General features: G+C 44.1%; 1 protein-coding gene across 1 annotated transcript in view; it reads left to right on the top strand.

The window, feature by feature from the left end:
• Positions 1-20,887, top strand: part of LOC140188487 (collectin-10-like) — a 133,077-nt gene that overhangs the window by 86,991 nt on the left and 25,199 nt on the right. The window contains exons 4-6 of the mRNA XM_072245201.1: positions 227-298; positions 7,594-7,647; positions 17,028-17,123. Coding sequence (XP_072101302.1) covers positions 227-298; positions 7,594-7,647; positions 17,028-17,123 — 222 coding nt within the window. The remainder of the gene's footprint in view (positions 1-226; positions 299-7,593; positions 7,648-17,027; positions 17,124-20,887) is intronic.

Genomic DNA, 20,887 nt, shown 5'->3' with positions numbered 1-20,887 from the left:
CAAGCCCTCTGACTAGGTGTCCTTGGCAAAGGCGGATGGTCCTTTTGGGTGCAGTAGGAAAGTTCCATGAAGGGTGGGTCCCAAAGGAACTTGAGCGTTTTGTTTATACCAGTAATCGTATTTTAAATTGTAACTAGTTTTGTGAACCTCTGATTCTGTCAGTGAATAAACATTTCTGTGTTTGTTAAAAAATAACATGTTGTTCATCGAATGTTTTGATTTGAAGGACTGATTGGTGAGCCAGGACAGAAAGGAGGAATTGGACAAAGAGGTAAAATTGGTCCAGTCGGTGCAAAGGGTAAGCCCAAAAAACTGAATGCGGTATGAAAACTTCCGAGCAACAAACCATCAGCTGGAGGAACTCAGTAGGTCGAGCAGTATCATGTGGGAGGAGAGGAACTGTTGATGTTTTTACTGAAACCAGGTATCAGGGCAAAACCCATAGAAGGTTCAAAATTTTCAACCCAAAACATTGACAATTCCTTTCCTTCCACAGATGCTGCCTGATTGGCTGAGTTTTTCCAGTAGATTATTTGTTCCTCCACATTCCAGCATCTGCAGGTTCTTGTGACTCACAAAATCGTCAAGGATGGGTAAAACCATTTCCTTTCTCATCCCCATTGTTATATGCCTTGCCATGTGACGTATTCTTTGATCATGATTGTTCTTGGCAAATTTTTCTACAGAAGTGGTTTGCCATTGCCTTCTGCTGGTCAGTATCTTGACAAGGTGGGTGACCCCAGCCATTATCAATATTCTTCAGCAATTGTCTGCCTGGTATCAATGGTCACATAACCAGGACTGGTGATATGTATCAGCTGCTCGTACGACCATCCACCACCTACTCCCGTGGCTTCTCATGACCCTAGGGGGCTAAGTAGGTGCAACACCAAGGGTGACCTGCAGGCTTGTGGAGGAAAGGAGTGTCTTACACCTCCTTTGGCAGAGACATATCTCCACCCCACTGCCCTTTCCTTACTAAAGTTAAAAATAAATACGAACAACTGTTAAGTTCAAACAACGTTGATGTAATGTACATCAGAGACTGTTGTAACTCTTACAAAACAAATGACTCATTGATGTTATTCCTGAAACCTTAGTGCTACTATTTGCTTCTTGGAATAATATTATTGAATATTAATCAGAGACAGATGTTTCCAATTAAAATATCCCCTTTCTTTCCTGATTGGTGGATTGTTTGTTATTGAACAGAGTGCGGAGGAGGGTGCATAAATGCATTTCAGAGTTTTCAGTGATACAATGGTATTATAATTTCCTCAAAGGATGGGGCTGCAGCCAAGGTTTTGACCTGAAACATTGGCTTTTTATTCCCCCTGCATAGTTGCTGTCTGACCAGCTGAGTTCCTCCAGCATTTTGTCTGTGTGTTCCTCTGGATTTCCAGCGCCTGCAGAATTTCTTGTGTTTCTGAACAAGTCAGATAGCTCCTCCGTGGTCAATGTCTTGTTGGTGTAAAACGCCGTCTCACTTTCAGGTCCCATGGACATTGTTAAAGCTGTGCAACTTTCAAGTAATTTCGCCATTTCGGAGGCCCATACGCCCATAAGATATTGGAGCAGAATTAGACCATTTGGCCAATCGAGACTGCTCCACCATTTATGGCTAATTTTATTATCCCTCTCAACCCCATTCACCTGCTTTCTTCCCATAACGTTTGACACCCTTGTCAATCAAGAACTTATCAACCTCCACTTTAAATGTACCCAATGACTTGGCCTCCACGGATTCACCACCCTCCGGCTAAAGAAATTTGCCCTAATTTCTGTTCTAAATGAATGTCCTTCTATTCTGAGTCTGCGTCCTTTGATCCTAGAGTCTCTCACTATTGGTAACATCCTCTCCACATCCAATCAATCTACGTCTTTCAGCATTCAAAAGTTTTCAATGAGAACTCCCCTCATTCTTCTAAACTCCATTGAAACAGGCTCTGAGCCATCAAACACTCCTGATACACTAAACATTTCATTTCTGGAATCATTCTCATGATCTTCTCCAATGCTAGCACATCCATTCTTAGGTAAGGCGCCCAAAACTGCTCACAGGTTTTTCCAATGCCTTCAGCATTACGTTCTCGTTTTAAATTATTTTCCTCTCAAAATGAATGCTAACTTTTCATTTGTCTTCCTCACCACTTCGGGCCCTCTTCTTGACCGTTGGACCTTCCATTGGTCTCGTCCGCTCAATCCACTGGCGTCTGTCTTCACATGCTGGGATAGACAACTCCCTATCTCACCGAGGGTTTGAGACCCGTCGGCTACCCTTGCCTGGTTTAGCCGGCTTGTCGAAGCCGTTGCCCAGGGTGTGGCCGCTGTCGCATGCAAACGGTTACAGGGAGCCACAGGTGAGAGCTGAGTTCCAGGTGGGGACCAAAGGTGGACTAACCGCCTTGAAAAGGACGCGACATAGAAACCATAGAAACTACAGCACAGAAACAGGCCTTTTGGCCCTTCTTGGCTGTGCCAAACCAATTTCTGCCTAGTCCCACTGACCTGCACACGGACCATATCCCTCCATACACCTCCCATCCATGTATCTGTCCAATTTATTCTTAAATGTTAAAAAAGAACCCGCATTTACCACCTCTCATCTGGCAGCTCATTCCATACTCCCACCACTCTCTGTGTGAAGAAGTCCCCCCTAATGTTCCCTTTAAACTTTCCCCCCCTCACCCTTAACCCATGTCCTCTGGTTTTTTTCTCCCCTTGCCTCAGTGGAAAAAGCCTGCTTGCATTCACTCTATCTATACCCATCATAATTTTATATACCTCTATCAAATCTCCCCTCATTATTCTACGCTCCAGGGAATAAAGTCCTAACCTGTTCAACCTTTCTCTGTAACTGAGTTTCTCAAGTCCTGGCAACATCCTTGTAAACCTTCTCTGCACTCTTTCAACCTTATTTATATCTTTCCTGTAATTTGGTGACCAAAACTGAACACAATACTCCAGATTCAGTCTCACCAATGCCTTATACAACCTCATCATAACATTCCAGTTCTTATACTCAATACTTTGATTAATAAAGGCCAATGTACCAAAAGCTCTCTTTACAACCCTATCTACCTGTGATGCCACTTTTAGGGAATTTTGTATCTGTATTCCCAGATCCCTCTGTTCCACTGCACTCCTCAGTGCCTTACCATTAACCCTGTATGTTCTACCTTGGTTTGTCCTTCCAACGTGCAATACCTCACACTTGTCTGTATTAAACTCCATCTGCCATTTTTCAGCCCATTTTTCCAGCTGGTCCAAGTCCCTCTGCAGGCTCTGAAAACCTTCCTCACCGTCTACTACATCTCCAATCTTTGTATCATCAGCAAATTTGCTGATCCAATTTTCCCCCACCAGAGGTGCTACCCCTCCCTGACACCCCATACACCCCAATTGTGAAAGACATACAGGGCTGAAGAAGGGGCAGTCTGATAGGAGAGGACAGAAAGCCATGGAAGAAAGGGATGGGGAAGTAACACCAGAGGGACGTGACAAATAGGGAAGGAGATACAGTGAGAGAGGGAAATGAGAATGGGGAATGTTGAAGGAGAAGGGGGTGAGCCATTTCCGGAAGCTCGAGAAATCGATGTTCATGCCATCAGGTTGGAAGTTACCCAGACAGAATGTAAGGTGCTGCTCCTCCATCCTGAGTGTGGCCTCATCGTGGCAGAAGAGGAGGCCGTGGACTGACATGTCAGAATGGGAATGGGAAGTGAAATAGATGGCCACCAGGGAATCCCACTTTCCTGGTGGACAGAGCATAGATGCTCGGTGAAGCGGTCTCCCAATCTACATTGACTCACCGATATACAGGAGGCCACACCAGGATCACCAGATACAGTAGATGACCCCTAAAGACTCACAGGTGAAGTGTTTCTTCTTCTGGGAAGAGTGTTTGGGGCCCTGAATGGTTATGAGGAAGGAGGTGTACGGGCAGGTGTAGCATTTGTTCTGCTTGCAAGGATATATTTAAGGCCGGGGTTGATAGATTCTTGATTGGTCGGGGCATAATGGGATACAGGGAGAAGGCAGGAGATTGGGTTGAAAGGGAAAATGGATCAGCCATGATGGAACAATGGAGAAGACTCGATGGGCTGAATGGCTTATTTCTGTTCCTACTGTTTATCTTAAGGTCTTATGTCCCAGTGCATATGTAGTTCCTTGTGCCAGGTATCTCATTGACCGGGGTCATCGAATAGATTATTCCCTTTCCCCTGGAGCATCCTTCTCTTCCACCGTATTGTCTGCATTGCCGTTGTCTTCCTGTCTTTGTTTGACAAAAGTGCATTTATTATTAATTCAAACCATGACAGTACAATTATACAATCACATTACAACAAAAAAACAGACAAATCTTGACTAACGCTGATTAAATTAACACAATTCCATCCTCATCAATGATGGTATTTATCCCCTGCTGTGCCCAGCAGCCTTAAAATGGCTCCACAGCTATCCAGGCACAGACATACCTCCTGAACATGGCCAGACAGTGAGCCCAGGCAGAACCCTCCACTACCCATCCTCAGGACTCATGGATGGCTATCTTAGCCAGCCACAGTAACAGGCTTGCTGGTATATCCTACTCCCTCCTGCCCACTCCATAATGTCCTCCTGTCAAGAGAGTGCCAATATCGGCTGACTCTTTTCCCTGAATATTGTGGAGCAACGTGCAGTGGACGATGTACAAAACTGTGTGAGGTATTATTTATTTTACGATTCTGTGTGGAGTAGGCCCTTCTGCCCCTTCGAGCCACACCTGACAAACTCACAATTTGCAATGATCAACTAATCTGCCCTGTATGTCTCTGAACCGTGGGAAGTTTTGTGTATTTCTGACTTTAGTAATATTTGAGTAATTACATATGTACACTTATTGAGCATTCTGGTTGTTTAAATAATCCGTTATGGGTCATATGAATAAATACATGAATGGTGTATGTCATCATGCCACTGTGTGATGTGGGCGCGCCTTGCTTAAAATGACCACAAAGATTGACTCATATTTCGGACTCCCATGTCTTCCTTTGAATTAGTTTAAAGTTTTGAAGTGACAAGACATGCACAAGGAAACTAACGGGCCCACAGAAAACCCACACAATCCACAGTGAGGAAGTACAGAGAATCCTTACAGAAATGAACTCTGAAATCCAGAATACCCTGAGCTGTAAGGAAATCTGGTATCTCTTAAGTCCCACCTTAGTGTTTATTTTCAAATATAAACTACCGTAACACTGTTTCCTGTACCTCCTTGTCCAAGTTAGGGCTAGTGCTAACAGCAACCATGTTTTAAGGCAATGAAAATTTGGCACGGTATGGTGCAAGAACAATTGGGACACAAGAGACCACATGCTGGAATCTGGAGCAGCGATCTATGTATAGGATGGACTCAACAGATCAGGCAGAGGCAGCATGGGCTGGCATGGGCGGTCAGAGCAATCGTGTTATTGTGTCAGAAATCTCTGATCAGGTTTCACTTCCCACTGTTGTGGGTAACAAGGTTGTACCTTCTCCCTGTGACTGAGTGGGTTTCCTCCGGGTGCTCCAGTTTCCTCCCACGTTCCAAAGATGTACAGGTTAGGATTAGTAAATTGTGGGCATGCTATACCGGCGCTGAAAGCACGGCAACATTTGCAGCCTGCCCCCAGCATATCCTCGCTGATCTGATTTGACACAAATGACGCATTTCATTGTACATTTCATTGTACATTACTGTACTCCATCTGCTACTTCTTTGTACATTCTCCTAATCTGTCTAAATCCTTCTATAGCCTCTCTATTTCCTCAAAACTACCTACCCATTGACCAATCTGCATATCGTCTCAACTTGGCAACAAATTCATTATCCAAATTATTGACATACAATGTAAAAAGAATTGGTCCCAAAAAGATCCCTGTGGAACACAACTAGTCTCTGGCAGCCAACCAGAAAAGGCTTCCTTTATTCCCACTCTTTGTCTCCTGCCAATCAGTCACTGCTTTACCCATGCTAGAATCTTTTCTGTAATACCACAGGCTTGTAGCTTGTTAAGCAGCTTCAAGTATCTCACCATGTCGAATGCCTTCTGCAAATCCAAGTACACAACATGAACTGATTCTCCTTTGTCGATCCTGCTTGTTATTTCTTCAAAGAATTCCAATAGATTCATCAGGCAAGATTTTCCCTTGAGGAAATCATGCTAACTACAGCCTATTTTATCACGTGCCTCCAAGTACCCTGAGACCACATCCTTAGTAATTGACTACATCTTCCCAACCACTGAAGTCAGACTAACTCATAAATTACTATAGATGTACCGTGGAGAGCATTCTGACAGGCTGCATCACTGTCTGGTATGGAGGGGCTACTGCACAGGACAGAAAGAAGCTGCAGAGGGTTGTAAATCTAGTCAGCTCCATCTTGGGTACTAGCCTACAAAGTACCCAGGACAACTCCAGGGAGCGGTGTTTCAGAAAGGCAGCGTCCATTATTAAGGATCTCCGGCGCCCAGAGGATGCCCTTTTCTCACTGTTACCATCAGGTAGGAGGTACAGAAGCCTGAAGGCACACACTCAGCGATTCAGGAACAGCTTCTTCCCCTCTGCCATCCCATTCCTAAATGGACATTGAACCTGTGAACACTACCTCACTTATTTTAATGTAAAGTATTTTTTTTGCACGTTTTTAATCTATTCGACATACATATACATTTATTTGTTTGTCTGTTTGTTTGTTCATTTATTTATTTATTTTCTTTCTTTTATATTATGTATTGTATTGAACTGCTGCTGCTAAGTTAACAAATTTCACGTCACATGCCGATGATAATAAACCTGATTCTGATTCTGATTCTATAGTTTCCTTTCCTCTGTCTCTCTCCCTTCTTGGAAAAGTGGCGTGACATTTGCAATTTTCCAATCTTCTGGAGCCATTCCAGAATCTAGTGATTCTTGAAAGATCATTACTAATGCCTCCACAATCTCTTCAGCCTCCTCTTTCAGAACCCTGGGGTGCACACCATCTGGTCCAGGTGACTTATCTACCTTCAGACCTTTCAGTTTCTCTGGTTATGATAACTTCACACACTTCATGCCCCCTGATACCATGCTGTTTGTGTCTTCCACAGTGAAGGCTGATGACAAATACTTGCTTAGTTTATCCACCATTTCATTGTCTCCCATTACTATCTCTCCAGCATCGTTTTCCTACGGTTCGATATCCATTTTCACCTCTCTTTTGTATTCTCCAATCTGAACCTCCCCTTTTGGTCCCTTTTCCCACCATTTCCCAGACCCTTTTCGCCTATCTTTATCTCCTTCCCCCTTCACCCACTTCAGACACAGGTATCCCCTCCTCACACCTCAACTGGTTCCAGTGTTCATAAGCACTCTGCAGATGCTGTAAATCCAGAGCAGCACACACAAAGTACTGGAGGAACTCGGCAGGTCAGGCAGTGTCTATGGAGAGAAAAAAGCTGTCCATGTTTCTAGCCGTATTTCCTTTCTGTTGCAAATTTTACAAAGCTCTCTTTCACAAATATGGTTCAATCAGGTAATAATCAGTTTTCTGCGAGACAAGATTGTGACTCTCTGTTCATTATTACACAGGTGACAAAGGAAATAGAGGTTACCCAGGACCTCCAGGAAACAAAGGCCAACCAGGTATGGTACCTGATGACTAAAATGTACAGTAACCTCAATAATATTTATTTATTTTAGAGATCCCGTCTGGAATAGGCCATTCTGACCCTTTGAGCTGTACCTCTCAGCAATCCTCCAATTTAATCCCAGCCTAATCACTGGACAATTTACAATGACCGATTAACCTACCAACTGGTTTGTCTTTGAACTGTTGGAGGAAACCAGAGCACCAGGAGGAAACCTCCATGGTCATGGAGCGAACGTACAAACTCCCACAGGTAGTGGCGGGAATTGAACCCAGGTCACCTGTACTGTAAAGCATTGTGCTAGCCACTACATTCGCGTGCCACCCATTATCTCCCAGTGTCAAAGAGATGCCATGCTCCCTCGGAAAGCTCTAGATGAAAGTCTGCATCCCATGGAAAATTCAGTACTGGAACCTTCTGACTCTTGATGTCCAGTAGTTCACGTTTGTTCATTCATTCATTATGCCCCGTGCCGTAAGACAAATGTGTTAATGATCTTTCCATGACTATGATTGTTCTTGGCAAATTTTTCTATAAAAGTGGCTTGCTATTGCCTTCTACTGAGGAGAGCCTTTAAGAGACGGGTGACCCCAGCCATTACCAATACTCTTCAGAGATTGTCTGCCTGGCTTCAGTGGTCACATAACAGGACTTGTGATATGTACCAGCTGCTCATATGACCATCCACCACCTGCTCTCATGGCTTCAGGTGACCCTGATCGGTGGGGAGAGGTATGTGGGGGCTGGGACTAAGCAGTTGCTACACTTTGCCCAAGGGTGACCTGCAGACTGGCAGCGAGAAGGAGCGCCTTACACTTCCTTTGGCAGAGACCTATCTCGACCCCGATGCTCCATACTCACGTTAGACACAATAAAAGAAACAAAACTCAGTTCCTTTCCTATGATTTGGCCCTATTAAGTAAAATGAGTTAACTTGCAGCTTATCTGATTGATACCAAAATGATTTTAATTACTTGGATGTGCTTAACTACTTTATTTGTGTTTTGAAATGGTCTGATTGGTAGATAACAAAGGGAAGGGTAAAACTATCAATAGATCAAATACTGAATTCAGTAGACACACGGAAATGGACAACAGTGACGGAGAGTGTGCTGATCAACACAGAGCTGGACAACAGTAACGGAGAACGTGATGGTCAACATGGAGCTGGAGAACAGTTAAGGAGAGTGTGATGGTCTACATGGAGCTGGACAACAGTTAAGGAGAGTGTGATGGACAACACAGAGCAGAACAACAGTGACGGAGATGTGATGGTCAACATGGAGCTGGACAACAGTGACGGAGAGTGTGATGGTCAACATGGAGCTGGACAACAGTGACGGAGAGTGTGATGGTCAACGTGGAGCTGGACAACAGTAACGGAGAGTGTGATGGTCAACAGTGACGGAGAGTGTGATGGTCAATGTGGAGCTGGACAACAGTAACGGAGAGTGTGATGGTCAACATGGAGTTGGACAACAGTAACGGAGAGTGTGATGGTCAACGTGGAGCTGGACAACAGTGACGGAGAGTGTGACGGTCAACGTGGAGCTGGACAACAGTAACGGAGAATGTGATGGTCAACAGTGACAGAGAGTGTGATGGGTCAACAGTGACGGAGAGTGTGATGGTCAACAGTGACGGAGAGTGTGATGGTCTACAGTAACGGAGAGTGTGATGGTCAACATGGAGCTGGTCAACAGTGACAGAGAGTGCGATGGACAACAGTAACGGAGAGTGTGATGGTCAACGTGGAGCTGGACAACAGTAACGGAGAATGTGATGGTCAACGTGGAGCTGGACAACAGTAACGGAGAGTGTGATGGTCAACATGGAGCTGGACAACAGTAACGGAGAATGTGATGGTCAACAGTGATGGAGAGTGTGATGGTCTACATGGAGCTGGACGACACTGACGGAGAATGTGATGGTCAACATGGAGCTGGACAACAGTGACGGAAAGTGTGATGGACAACACAGAGCTGGACACCAGTGACGGGGAGTGTGATGGTCTACAGTGTCAGAATCTACAGTGCATGATCATAGTCTCAAACAAAAGTGACAGACTTGCCTAGGCCCTATTCACTGTCCTATCAGTAATCTAGTCAGCAATTTTGATACTCTATGTCCTAGAATGGTTATGGTTTTGTCTTCTCACTCCTGTCAGATTTGCTTTTTTGTAGGTTTTTTTTTCCAATAAATAGTACAGTACAGCACAGGAACTGGCCATTTGGTCCACAATGTTTTGCCAAAACAATTAAATTAGTAATGAAATGACCAACTGAACTAATCTTTTAGCCTACACGATGTCCATGTCCTTCGATTTTCCCCACATTCCTGTGCCTTTCTAAATGTCCCTTAGGAAGTCCTAAGTATCTGCCACTACCCCAGGCAATGCATTTCAAATAGTGTAAAATACCTGCCCTTCAGATCCCTTTTGAAAGTACCCTCTGTTAACTTAAATCCGGTGTTCCCAACCTGGGGTTCACGGACCCCTTGGTTAATGGTGGGGGTCCATGGCATAAAAAGAGGCTGGGACCCCCTGCCTTAAACGCATGTTCTGTGGTGTTAGACAATTCAACCCTGGGGAAAAGATACTGCCTGCCGATTCTATCCATGCCTCTCATGACCTTATAAGCCTCCAGCTGATTTCCACTCGGCCTCCGGTGCTCCAGAGAAAACAGCCCGAGTTTGTCATAGCTGTAAACCAGGTAAACCTCTTCTGCACCCTCTCCAAAGTATAAGTATGAAATATTAAACTGAAACAGCTTCTATTATCACTCGGAAAGACAGCTTGACTAATGCACCTGAGTCTGTAGCATTATATAACAATTCTACGTGACATGTTGGTTAAAACTGACAGAGGCATCTGTATCATTAACCAGTACTGCATTCGAACTAGATATCCACTCAGCGTTCTATACCACTGCCATTACTGATGTCATAAATATGAATAATTTAGATTTAACTTCAGATTTGTTTATCACATATGCATCAAAGCATACAGTGAAATGTATGCCTAGGGATGTGTGTTGTCTCAAATTTCAGCGCCAACATAGCCATCACTCAAAAGTGGGAGATCTCAGTGGCCACTCCCATTCCCGTTCCCGTTCCGACATGTTGGTCCATGGCCTCCTCTTGTGCCACAACGGACCCAGCCTCAGGCTGGAGGAGCAACATCTCAAATTCCTATCGACGTACCTGTGTAGCTGTGCTTTAACTGTTGTCTATGTGCCTGCCTCAGCCACTTCCCCTGGCAGCTCGCTTCGTATAAGTACCACCCCCTGTGTGAAAGTGTTGCCCCTAAGCTTCTCAATAAAACTTTCTCCTCACCTTAAAGCTGAACCCTCTTCTTCTTCATACCCCCACCCTGGGGAAAAGACTGGGTGAATGCACCGTTTCTATGCGCCTCATGATTTTGTACTGTTCTATAAGGTCACCCCTCAGCCTCTATGCTCCAAGGAATAAAGTCCTACACTTCCCAACCTCTCTCCATAGCCTAGTCCCTTGAGTCCTAGCATTATCCTTGTAAATCTTTTCTGAGCTCTTTCCATCTCCAAGGCATCTTTTCTGTAGCAGGCTGACCACAACTGAGTATAATGTTCATTTCCATAGATGCTGCCTGGCCTGCTGAGTTCCTGCAGTGTTTTGTGTGTGTTGCTTGGATTTCCAGCATCTGCAGACTTTCTCTTGTTTGTGATAATGCTCTGTGTTCAGCCTTACCAATATCTTGCAAAATAACATCCCAACTTCTAGAGGAAGCAGTCTGACTGATGAAGGCCACCATGCCAAAACTTTTCTAGTGATGTCTATACTCTTTCAGTGCAAATAAAGAATCTCAAACCGAAACACAGACTTTCCATTTTCCTCAGACACGCGGTTGAGATCCTCTAGCAGTCTGACTTTTGAACATGCTGTATAACGTTGACCATAGAACAGTACGTCCCCTTTGGCCCACGATGTTGCACAGACCTCTTAACCTACTCTGAGATCAATCTAATCCCTCCTGCAAAACCTTCCATTTTTCTAGCATCCATAAGAGATTTTTAAATGTTCTAATTAATCTGCCTCTGTCACCTCCCCTGGGAGGGTGTCCCATGCACCTACTATTCTTTGTAAAGGACTTATCTCTGACATGCCCCCCGGTACTTTTCTCCAATTGCCTTATTACGCTCCATCATATTAGCTATTTCTTCCCTGGGAAAGCAGTGGAGGCCAAGTCATTGGGTGTATTTAAGGCAGAGATTGATAGGTATCTGAGTAGCCAGGGCATCAAAGGTTATGGTGAGAAGGCGGGGGAGTGGGACTAAATGGGAGAATGGATCAGCTCATGATAAAATAGCGGAGCAGACTCGATGGGCTGAATGGCCAACTTCTGCTCCTTTGTCTTATGGTCTTATGGTCTTATGGAAAAAACAATTGCACTCAATCAATGCCTCTTATTGCCTTCTACACCTCTCATTCTCCCCTTTCCCGAATTCCAGCCTCTACGGTCTCTTGTATTCCCGCCTCGATCTTTCCTGCTGTCAATCAGCAACCCACCCCCTCACCACCACCTCACCACAATTGTCTCCACAACTAAATATCTCCAGCATCCGCAGTCCCGTGTCTTCAAATTCAAGACAAACAGCAGGGTTCCTCACAGAAAGAGTAAGCAACATACAGATGGTTTTCAGAAAGGAGCAGTGAAAGGACTACTACAGAGTCTTTTAAAAAGTAATTGCACACAACAGTGGATGGGAACTCCGCCATAGATGTTCCCAAACCCAGCTGTGAAAGGAGAAGGGCTGGACATGTGGCTAGCAATCCCATCCTGTAAAAACCCAGAGCAATGGAAACTCCAAAGACCTCATCCCTGGGAGAGGAAGGAAACAGCAAGGAGATGGGAGAACTTGAAAGACTGGCCCAGGACAGCGGGCTGTTTGCAGCCGCTGCCCCCATAGGGGTGATGGGCTTAAGAAGAAGACAATGGATGGGAGATCACGTTGTTGAGCAACCTTTACTCCGTCTGCCACAACAGGCAGAATTTCCCCAGTGACCACCCATTGTAATTCTACCTCCAATTCTTATTCTGACATGTACCCCTCTAGTGTCAGGTTGGAAAAGCAACACCTCATATTCCATCTGGATAACCTCCAACTCGATGGCATAAACATTGATTTCTCAAATTTCCATTAGTATCTCTCCCCCTTTTTCAATTCCCCATTTTGGCTCCCCTGTTACTCCTTCTCTTTTCCACATTCAGCCATCAACTCCTTCCCTTTCTCCCATGGTCCACTCTCCTCTCCTATCAGATTCCTTCTTCTTCAGTCCTTTACCTCTTCCACATACGTATAACTTTTAGTTTCTCACTTCCTCCCCTCTCCCCACCTACCCACCTGGTTTCATCGATCACCGGGCAACTTGTACACCTTCAGCTCTTCCCACTTTCTTATTCTGGCTTCTGCGTCATTCCCTTCTAGACTAAATTAAGGCTCTTGGCCTGAAACATCAACTGTTTATTCCCCTCCATAGATGCTGCCTGACTTGCTGAGTTCCTCCAGCATTTTGTGTGTTGTTCACAATGGACTGAGTGAACTTCCTTACAGACAGTCTAGTGATGTAATTGACTTAACGGTATTTAAGTATCGGTTATGCAACAGAGACAGTTTTACCCTGAGTCAGTTTCATTTCACAACATAAGAACATAAGCAATAGAAGCAGGCTGGCACATCGAGCCTGCCCCGCTATTCAATATCTGATATCTGATCTGTCTGTAAACTCAGCTCCATCTACCTGCCTTTTCCCCATAACCCTTAATTCCCCTACTATGTAAAAACCTATCTAACTGTTTCTTAAATATATTTAGTGAAGAAGCCTCAACTGCTTCCCTGGGCAGAGAATTCCACAGATTCACCACTCTCTGGGAAAAACAGTTTCTCCTCATCTCCGTCCTAAATTTTCTCCCCTGAATCCTGAGGCAATGTGCCTAGTTCCAGTCTCGCCTACCAATGGAAACAACTTTCCGACTTCTATCTCACCTATCCCTTTCAAAATTTTGTATGTTTCTATAAGATCCCCTCTCATTCTTCTGAACTCCAGAGAGTATAGTCCCAGGTGACTCAATCTCTCCTCGTAGGTTAACCCCTTCATCCCTGGAATCAACCTGGTGAACCTCCTCTGCACTGCCTCCAAAGCCAGTATATCCTTCCTCAAGTATGGAGACCGGAACTGCACACAGTACTCCAGGTGTGGCCTCACCAGTACCCTGTATAGTTGCAGCATGATCTCCCTGCTCTTGAATTCAATCCCTCTAGCAATGAAGGCCAACATTCCGTTTGCCTTCTTAATAACCTGTTGTACCTGCAAGCCAGCTTTTTGCGATTCATGCACAAGCTCTCCCAAGTCCCTCTGCACAACAGCATGCTGCAATCTTTCACCATTTAAATAATCATCTGCTCTTCTATTATTCCTTTCAAAGTGGATGATCTCGCATTTACCAACATTGTATTCCATCTGCCAGACCTTGGCCCACTCACTTAACCTATCTATATGCCTCTGCAGACTCTCCACATCCTCTGTACAATTTGCTTTTCCACTCAGTTTAGTGTCATCAACAAATTTTGCTACGCTACACTCAGTCCCCTCTTCCAAATCATCAATGTAAACGGTAAACAGCTGCGGGCCCACACCGACGCCTGTGGCACCCCACTCACCACAGACTGCCAACTGGAGAAACACCCATTTATACCAACTTCCTGCCTTCTATCGGTTAACCAATCCACTATCCATGCCAATACACTTCCTCCGACTCCATGCATCTGTATCTTATTTATAAGTCTCTTATTTTAACTGGTTTTGACTTGTTTTATTTCAGAAGGAACATTGAGGATTATTATTATTCATGACAACTACTATTTAGTCTTAGGTTGCAACTTAAGGGTCCAGAGGAAGTTCACAAAAATGATCCGTTAAATGAAAGGGTTAATGTATGAGGAGCGTTTGATGGCTCTCGGCCTGTATTCACTGGAGTTTGGAGGAATGATGGGGAATCTCATTGAAACCTATCAAATATTGGATGTGGAGAGGATGTTTCCTATAGTAGCAGAGTCTGGGACCAGAAGGCCCAGTCACAGAATACAAGGACATTCATTTAAAACCGAGATGAGGAATTTCTTAAGCCAGAGGCTAGTGAGCTTGATGAGTTCATAGCCACAGACAGCTGTCAATTCTAAGTAATTGAGTATATTTAAAGCAAAAGTTCAAAAGGCAAGAAATGCCATATAACCATATAACCATATAACAATTACAGCATGGAAACAGGCCATCTCGGCCCTTCGAGTCCGTGCCGAACTCTTACCCTCACTTAGTCCCACCGACCTGCACTCAGCCCATAACCCTCCATTCCTTTCCTGTCCATATAGCTGTCCAATTTAACTTTAAATGACAACATCGAATCTTCCTCAACCACTTCTGCTGGAATACGACTAAGTACTTAATTAATAACACTTTTTCTGTGGTAAATTGTGGTAAAATATCGGTGGAAACAATGAAGAGGTGAGCGAAGTCTAGGCTGACTCCAGGGTGGAGCCGTGCAGAGGCAACGTTAAGTCGGAACATGGTACGCTCGAGGAGAGTGGTCAGGGTAAGGCTGAGGCTTGGTGAAGACGGAGGCAGAGTTCGAGATGGAGTTGGAGCAAGCGAGTCAGAGAGGGGTTTCGGAGCCTGTCCACCTAAACCAGGAGCGAGGTTGGATCACTGAGCTGATTTGGAAAGGACCGCAGTGCTGAGGCTGTGAGGCTGCTCCAGCTGCTCTCAGCTCCATACTAGTGAGCTTCTTGGAGATTTGCCCCACTGTGTGATGAACTGAGACTGAGGCCATGGGCTTGCTCCGGCTATTCAAGGTCTTTGGACTCAATTTGGTTCTGAATGCCGTCGCCTGTTTTTACTTGCATGGTCTGTGTTTTTTTCTCTCTCTCTGCACATTAAAAAATTGGGCTCTTTTGGCTTCCTTGCTTTTTGGCTGCCTGTAAGCAAATGAATCTCAAGGTTGCGAAATTTATATATAGTTTGATAATAAATGTACTTTGAATCCTTTGAACTTTTGCAAGGTTCCTGATTAGTAACAACGTCAAACGTCATGAAGAGAAGGCAGAAGAATGGGTTTGAGTGGAATAATAAATCAGTCATGAAGGAATAATAGAGAAGATCTGATGAACTGAATAGCCTAATTGTGTTCTAGGAGGTGAACCTGGGAGGTGAAATTCCCCTGTTTTTGATAGTTTAATTACAATGCCTCCAATGAAATGTTTGGGTACTGATGCATCGACCATAATTTAAACCAAAGTTTCAATAACCACAGATAAGATCATGTGTCACAACAACAAGCTTGCTCTCAAAGTCAGTAAGACCAAGAAATTGATTGTGGACTTCAGGAAGAGAAGGTCAGGGGAAAACATACGTTCCTCGTCAAGGGAGAAAGGATGAGCAGTTTAAAATTCCTGGAAGTCAACATCTCTGAAGATCTGACCTGGGCCCCAAGCATTGATGCAATTACAAAGAAGGCATGACAGCTGTTATATTTCTTTGGGAGTTTGAGGAGATTTGGTACATCACCAAAGACTCCAGCAGATGTCAACAGATGTGCATTGGAGAACATTCTAATTATTTGCATTACCATCTGGTATGGATCGGAAAAAGCTACAGGAATTTGTAAACTCAGCCAGCTCCATCATGGGCACCAGCCTCCCCAGCATCCAGGACACCTTCAGAAGCTGTTGCCTCAAAAAGGTAGCATCCATCATTAAGGACTTCCACCACTCAAGAGAATCCCTCTACTCGTTACTGCCATCAGACAGGAGATACAGGAGCCGAAAGGAACACACTGAATGTTTTAGTAATGGCTTCTTCCCCCCGCCATCAGATTCCTGAATGGACAACCAGCCAACCCATGAACACTATCTCACTACCTTTGCTCCCTTTTATTTAACTACTTACTTTTTTTAAGAGTCATTGCCACAGAAAGGTACAGCACAGAAATTGGCCGTTCAGCCCATCTGGTCTGTGCCAAACCATTTAAATTGCCTCCTCCCATCGACCTGCTCCAGGACCACAGCCCACCATATCGCTGCGATCCATGTCCCAATCCAAACTTCTCTTGAACATTAAAAATCAAGCTCGCATGCACTGCATGTGCTGGCAGCTCTTTCCACAGTCTCACAACCCTCTGAGTGAAAAGCCTTCCCCTTGATATACAATATACATTTATTTTTACTGTAACATAGAACTTTTTATGTATTGCAATGTGCTGTAGCCACGGAACAACAAATTACATGGCATTTATCAGTGATAATAAACCTGATTCTAATTCACTTATGTGTTCTGCTGCATTGACAGGCCACTCCTGTGATTGTGGAAGATACCGGAAAATTGTAGGCCAAATGGATATCAACATAGCTCGACTGAACAACACAATGCGCTTTGTAAAAAATGGTACGTAACATTAGATATCAACTTAACACACATGTTTTCTAAATATCAAATATTGTGAATTCTAGATAGAGTGGACATGGAGAGAATGTTTTCAATGGTGGGAGAGTCTAGGATCAAAGGTCACAACCTCTGAATATAAGGGTATCTATTTAAAACAGGGATGACAAGGGATTTCTTTTGCCAGAGGATGGTGGATCTGTGGAGTTCATTGTCACTGAGGACAGCAGAGCACAAGTTATTGGCTACATGCAAAGCGGAGGTTGACTGTTTCTTGATTAGTAAGGATATCAAATGTTACAGGGACTCATTTACTGCCCGTTAAACCTCAGGCATTTAGGGCAGCAGTGAAGGTCCTCCATCTCTGTTTGTATAGGAGGATTTTTCATTGCTGTTTCCTTACAATAGGTTTTTGACCAGTCAGGGTTGTTAGCTTGAGGTGACCCCCGAACCAGGAGGTCCGGTGGACCACTCTTAGTCTGATCTCTACTCTTTGATCTTTTTGGCATGGGCAACCCTACCAGAGTCCAAAGCATAATACCCTGACTCCAACCAACCTAGCTCTCCAGGTCATTGAGCCACACAAACTTCTACATCCTACAACAAGGTCGTGGTCTTCTTGGCGGAAATGTTTGGGGGAGGAGGCAGGAAAATAAGGTTAAGAGGGATAATAAATTATGCATGATGGAATGGTGGAGCAGACTCCATGAGCCAAATGGCCTAATACTGCTCCCATGCCTTATGGTCTTATAAGATGGATTCATTGAAATAATCATTTTCATTTCATACCAGATGATAATATTTATACATATCTTCACAGAATTCTTCATGTCATTGATCTAAAAGTAATGTAGAATTTTTTTTTTTTGCAAACCAGCTAAGTAATGTATAGATCTGTAGTGGATTGCCTGAAAATGTAAGGATCACATTTGATAGTTTCTTTTAAAAAGAACTTGTAAACAATTGGAAACTTGTAAGGAAGGAAGAGGTGGCCAACTGGAGAGCTCTTTCAAAAGAGCTAGCACGGGCATGTAGGAGCACACGGCCACCTCCGATGCTACACATATCACTGCCTCCAATAGTTTCAGATGCAACCTCAATGTTCAAAATAAATTTATTATCAAAGTACATATATGTCACTATATACAAACCGGAGATTAATTTTCTTGTATTTAAACTCTACAAATCCATGGAATAATAACCATAACAGAATCAATGAAAGACTGCACCAACTTGGGCGTTTGACCAATATGCAAAAGGTAACAAACTGTGCAATTAAAAAAAGAAATAATAATAATAATAAATAAATAAGCAATAAATATTGAGAACATGAGATGAAGAATCCTTGAAAGTGAGCCCATAGTTAGTGGGAATATTTCAGTGATGGAGTGAGTGAAGTTGTCCCCTTTGGTTCAAGAACCTGATGGTTGAGAGGTAATAATTGTTCCTGAACCTGGTGGTGTGAGTCCTGAGACTCCTGTATCTTCTTCCTGATGGCAGCAGTGAGAAGAGAGCATGTCCTTGTGTTGGGAATCCCTGATGATGGATGCTGCTTTCAGTCGACAGCGTTTCATGTAGATGTGCTCAATGGTTGGGAGGGATTTACCCGTGACAACTTACAAAACAATCAACCTTTAAAATATGTTATTCTCATTGTATTTCATATTTTCCTACTACAAAGAAGATGTGATTCCAGACCACTGGCCTCTGCTGGCTCACAAATCTGATCCATCCATCAATCTTCTCTGGAACCATTTCCTACTGCAATACCGTCAACCTTTCGCTGGTACAACCACTTCCCTGCAGACTCGGGGAAATTTACAATGGCCGAAAAAACCTACCACTTGGTAATATAGCAGTTAGAACCATTGCATTACAGTGCCAGACAACACGGTTGCCGTGTGGCGTGTATGGGCCGAATCAACGCTGAAGGGCTGGTGTCCGAGAGTGAGGACTGACCTGAGGTTTGGATGATTTAAGTGCCGGGCCAGATTGAAAAGGCCGGGTCTGAGGTGAGGGATGGGCTGATTCAGCTCGCTGCTCTGCCAGATTAACTTGCTCTGCGCTGAACTGAGACTGTGGACTGCAACTAATTGGCTCCTGGTTCAGCTGCAGTGGTGAGTGGCTTTGTGGCTGTGGGACTTACTTTCGTGAACCTCAGTTGCTTGCTTTTATTGCTTGCATGATTTGTTTCTTTTTCCTGCACATTGAGTGCTTAACGGTCTTTTTCTAATGGGTTCTATTGGATTTCCTTGTTTTGTGGCTACGTGTAGGGAGGCAATTCTCAAGGTTGTATATAGTATACATACTTTGATCATAAATGTGCATTGAAGTTTTTGAACTTTGGATACCAATTGGGGTTCAATTCCCGCTGTCAGTAAGGTGCTTGCACGTCCTCCCCTTAACTGCATGGATTTCCTTTGGGTGCTCCAATTTCCTCCCATATTCCAAAGATGTACGGGTTAGTAGGTTAATTGGTCACATTGACACATGCAGGCTTGTTGGGCCAGAAGAGTCTGTTAATGCTCACAGTCAGCCACTGAGCGGATAAGGTCAGTGTTGGCTCGTGCTGTGTCATATTCTCCTCCCACGTACAGAGATTCCCCCACCAGGCAGACTCTGCAGTTGGAATTAATGTTGCTTTTCCAAGTTGCATTGCACATTTACAACTAAAGGCTGCCTCACTTCTCCTGTGATCTGGGTTTGATCCTGACCTCTGGTTAACACCAGTTTATATTTTCTCCTTAGGTTTCCTCTGGGCACTTCAGCTGCCTCCTAAATGTCAAGGATGTAAAGATGGTCTTAGCTTGTCACATGTATATTGAAACTTTGAAACACACAGTGAAATGTGTTATCTGTGGCTAATCAAATAGGTGAGGATGGTGCTGGGGGCAGCCTGCAAATGTCGTCACTCCATTCTATCTCCTGCTATCTCAAAATAGCAGGCCTTTCAGCCCATCTCTCAATGCTGACCATTGTGCCCACATAGCTAATCTCATCCACCAGCCCTTTACCCATAACCTTCTGTGGTTCAGTTTGAATGTTATTTGCTTACTTTTACTGTTTGCACAATTTTTTTTTTCTGTTCATTAGGTTTCATGCAGGTACCATCTCAGATGTTGTGTGGGTCTCTGCCCTCTCAACCCTCTCAGGCGGTCCATTCCCAACTTCTGCCACTGTCTGGGTGAAAATATCCCTCCTCAGATCTCCTTGAAGCCTCTTAACCTTTAGCCCTATGCCCTCTGGTTACAGATCCCCACAGACCGAGTGGGTTTCCTCCAGGTGCTCCAGTTTCCTCCCATATTCCAAAAATGTATGGAATTGTAGGCTAATTGCTCACATGGGTGCAATTGGGCAGCAGGGGTTCATTGGGCCAGAATGGTCTGTTACTGTGATGTATGTATGTATTTATTTATTTAGAGATACGGCACAGAACAAGCCCTTCAAGTCCAATGAGTCTCATCACCCAGAAACCCAGCTATTAACACTAGCCTGATCACAAGACAACTTACAATGACCAATTCACCTACTAACTGGTCTGTGGATTGTGGGAGGAAACCCATGCAGTCACTGGGAGAAAATATTAGCTCCTTACAGAAGGTGCCAGGATTGAACTCTGAACTCTGGCTGGAATAGGGTCGTGCTAACCGCTATGTTACTGTGATGCCCTGTCTCTAAATAAATTAAACACAAAAAATAAATAAATAAACTGAGACACTCCATCCAGACAACAGGCTGGTGAAATTCCTTCATAGCCTCTCACGAGC

This window comes from Mobula birostris, chromosome 1 (genome assembly GCF_030028105.1).
Source record: "Mobula birostris isolate sMobBir1 chromosome 1, sMobBir1.hap1, whole genome shotgun sequence".
Taxonomy (NCBI): domain Eukaryota; kingdom Metazoa; phylum Chordata; class Chondrichthyes; order Myliobatiformes; family Myliobatidae; genus Mobula; species Mobula birostris.
Note: the sequence above shows the minus strand (reverse complement) of the source record. Positions and strands in the feature narration are given on the sequence as shown.